The sequence below is a fragment of the Octopus bimaculoides genome, chromosome 29 (assembly GCF_001194135.2).
Source record: "Octopus bimaculoides isolate UCB-OBI-ISO-001 chromosome 29, ASM119413v2, whole genome shotgun sequence".
Taxonomy (NCBI): Eukaryota; Metazoa; Mollusca; class Cephalopoda; order Octopoda; family Octopodidae; genus Octopus; species Octopus bimaculoides.
Genome location: NC_069009.1, coordinates 9,252,482 through 9,254,761, shown reverse-complemented (window position 1 = coordinate 9,254,761; position 2,280 = coordinate 9,252,482). Strand labels below are relative to the sequence as shown.

The following is a 2,280-nucleotide window of genomic DNA, read 5'->3' as shown; positions in this document are numbered from 1 at the left end:
CAGACAGTATTTGAGGACAGATTTATGGTTTTAAAAAAACATTTATATGACAACAGAAAAAATCTGTATTTTTATAAAAATAACATAAAGTCCTTAGGGAGAAGAGTTTTGCTACAAGTGGTCTGGAAATTCAACAGCACTCATGCTGCCACTACAATATATATATATATATATATGTATATGTATATATATTAGCAGACACACTCGGTGTTGCTCAGGATTTAAATGGCATAGTTTGTATATATGGTATAGTTAAGCTGAAACATGTGATATGGGGAAATGCAGCATTGATGACAAAGCATTTTTGGAGTAAATGAAGGGCTAATTCGACTAAGTGACATGTCATGCATCTCTTTGGAAGATTCCAGGCCCCAACTTTGTCATGGAAAAGTGGGTGTGGGGTATGTGATTTTTGAATGCACTGAAAAGCTCTCAGTGGACATACTCTCTTTTGTGGCTGTCACTACAGCTGCTACCACGCTGAACAATCAGTAGATATAGGAACTACATCTATGTGACAAATTGAGCCTGTGGACACACTCAACAGCACTACACGAGAGAAATCTTCATGAAAGAAAGGACGTGGTAAGGGGGGGATTGGCTGAAGCTGTTAATGCAGCATTCCTGGCCAGGTGAGTACTACACTGCTTATGTAGTAGCTGTACATGCAGCATTTTGTGATTGTCTAACTGAAGTCTCATGTGATGATTCATTTGCTCTCCTTCTTCTTTTCAGTTTCTCTGCTGCTGCTGTTTTTCAACCCATGGAGGATCTCTTCTTTGGAGACATTATGTCAAGAAATATGACGTAATAAACTAAGATGACAATTGTACGTTAATAAATAAAATGTCAATAAAAAACGTAAATAATATCAATATCTTAGCAAATTTCAAGAAAAGTTACTTTGCAAAGAGTTACTGCTCTTCTCCACAGTAGTCCTACTTACCCCAAGAAGGGAGTTTTCTGGCCCCAGAGGCCCCATTACTCATTATGTGAAAAATTTTTAAAGTCTAAAACTATCTCTGGAACATAAATAATGTATGGTCCAAGTTTGAAGAAAATCAGTTGTGAACTTCAGAAGTCATACAGGTTTACGCATGCACACACACTGAGTTTCATACACACACACACATATATATAACATACAGAGTTCAGGGGTTAGAATGTTGGGTTCACAATCATGAAGTAATGAGTTTGATTCCTGGACTGGGCTGCGTGCTGTGTTCTGGAGCAAGACACCTTATTTCAAGTTGTTCCAGTTCACTCAGCTGTAGAAGTGAGTTGCCACGTCACTGGTGCCAAGCAGTATCAGCCCCTTTGCCTTTCCCTTGGACAATATTAGTTATGTGGAGAGGGGAGGCTGGTATTCCATAAACAACCTTGCCTGGACTTGTGCCTCAGAGGGGAACTTCCTAGGTGCAAACCTATGGTCAATCATGACCAAAGGGGGGTCTTTACCCTTTTTACACACACAACTACCCCCTTCCCTCCAGAAAACACATTGAAAGTAATTATTAGGTAAATGTATGTAGAAAGTAAATGTCTACTTACAGTGATAGACCAGTTTGCAATCAAAGACAGAACTTCTGTTGACCAATGGTTTTTCAAGGAATCTTGTTACAACTGGTAGGATACTACAGATACTGGTAGCTGGTGATAGATAGAGGAAGAGGTGTGTATGTGTGTATATATATATATATATATATATAATGTGCATTCCAGAATTAACTATCTATCTCTATGAAGTAGGGAAATGATTTAAAAGAACTGACAGAATTTTATGTTTATTACTTAATTATGATACCAAGACAAATATCAATAGATTTATAAATTTTACATCAAAACTTTATTGATAATTTTCAACATGTACTCTGTCTGTATTCCCACAAATTTCAAATCTATCCTTAGCATTGCAAAACCCTTTGGAATGCATTTCAGGAGTTATCACCTGCACTGTTAACTGAATGCATTGTTTAAGTTCAGCTAAACTATTGTACCATCCTGGGGAGGGAGGTAGAAAGATGATTGCTGCCAAATTGAAAAAAAAAAGGCTGTTATGGACAGATAAGCAATATCCAACAGGAATGAAAATAAAATTATAAAAATTATGAAATTATAAACAAAATTAAAAATTTATACATTTTTAATACATTAAACATGATAAATATTAATAAAAGTGAGTTTTTAAACAAAATTGTCTGATTTCACTGAAATGGATAGGTAATTCTGGGACACTCTGTATGTATATATATATATATATATATATATATATATATATAT

General features: G+C 35.5%; 1 protein-coding gene across 1 annotated transcript in view; it reads right to left on the bottom strand.

The window, feature by feature from the left end:
• LOC106878278 (uncharacterized) overlaps positions 1-2,280 on the bottom strand; it is a 194,885-nt gene that overhangs the window by 34,487 nt on the left and 158,118 nt on the right. The window contains exon 23 of the mRNA XM_052977847.1: positions 1,552-1,650. Within this exon, the coding sequence (XP_052833807.1) occupies positions 1,552-1,650 (99 nt within the window). The remainder of the gene's footprint in view (positions 1-1,551; positions 1,651-2,280) is intronic.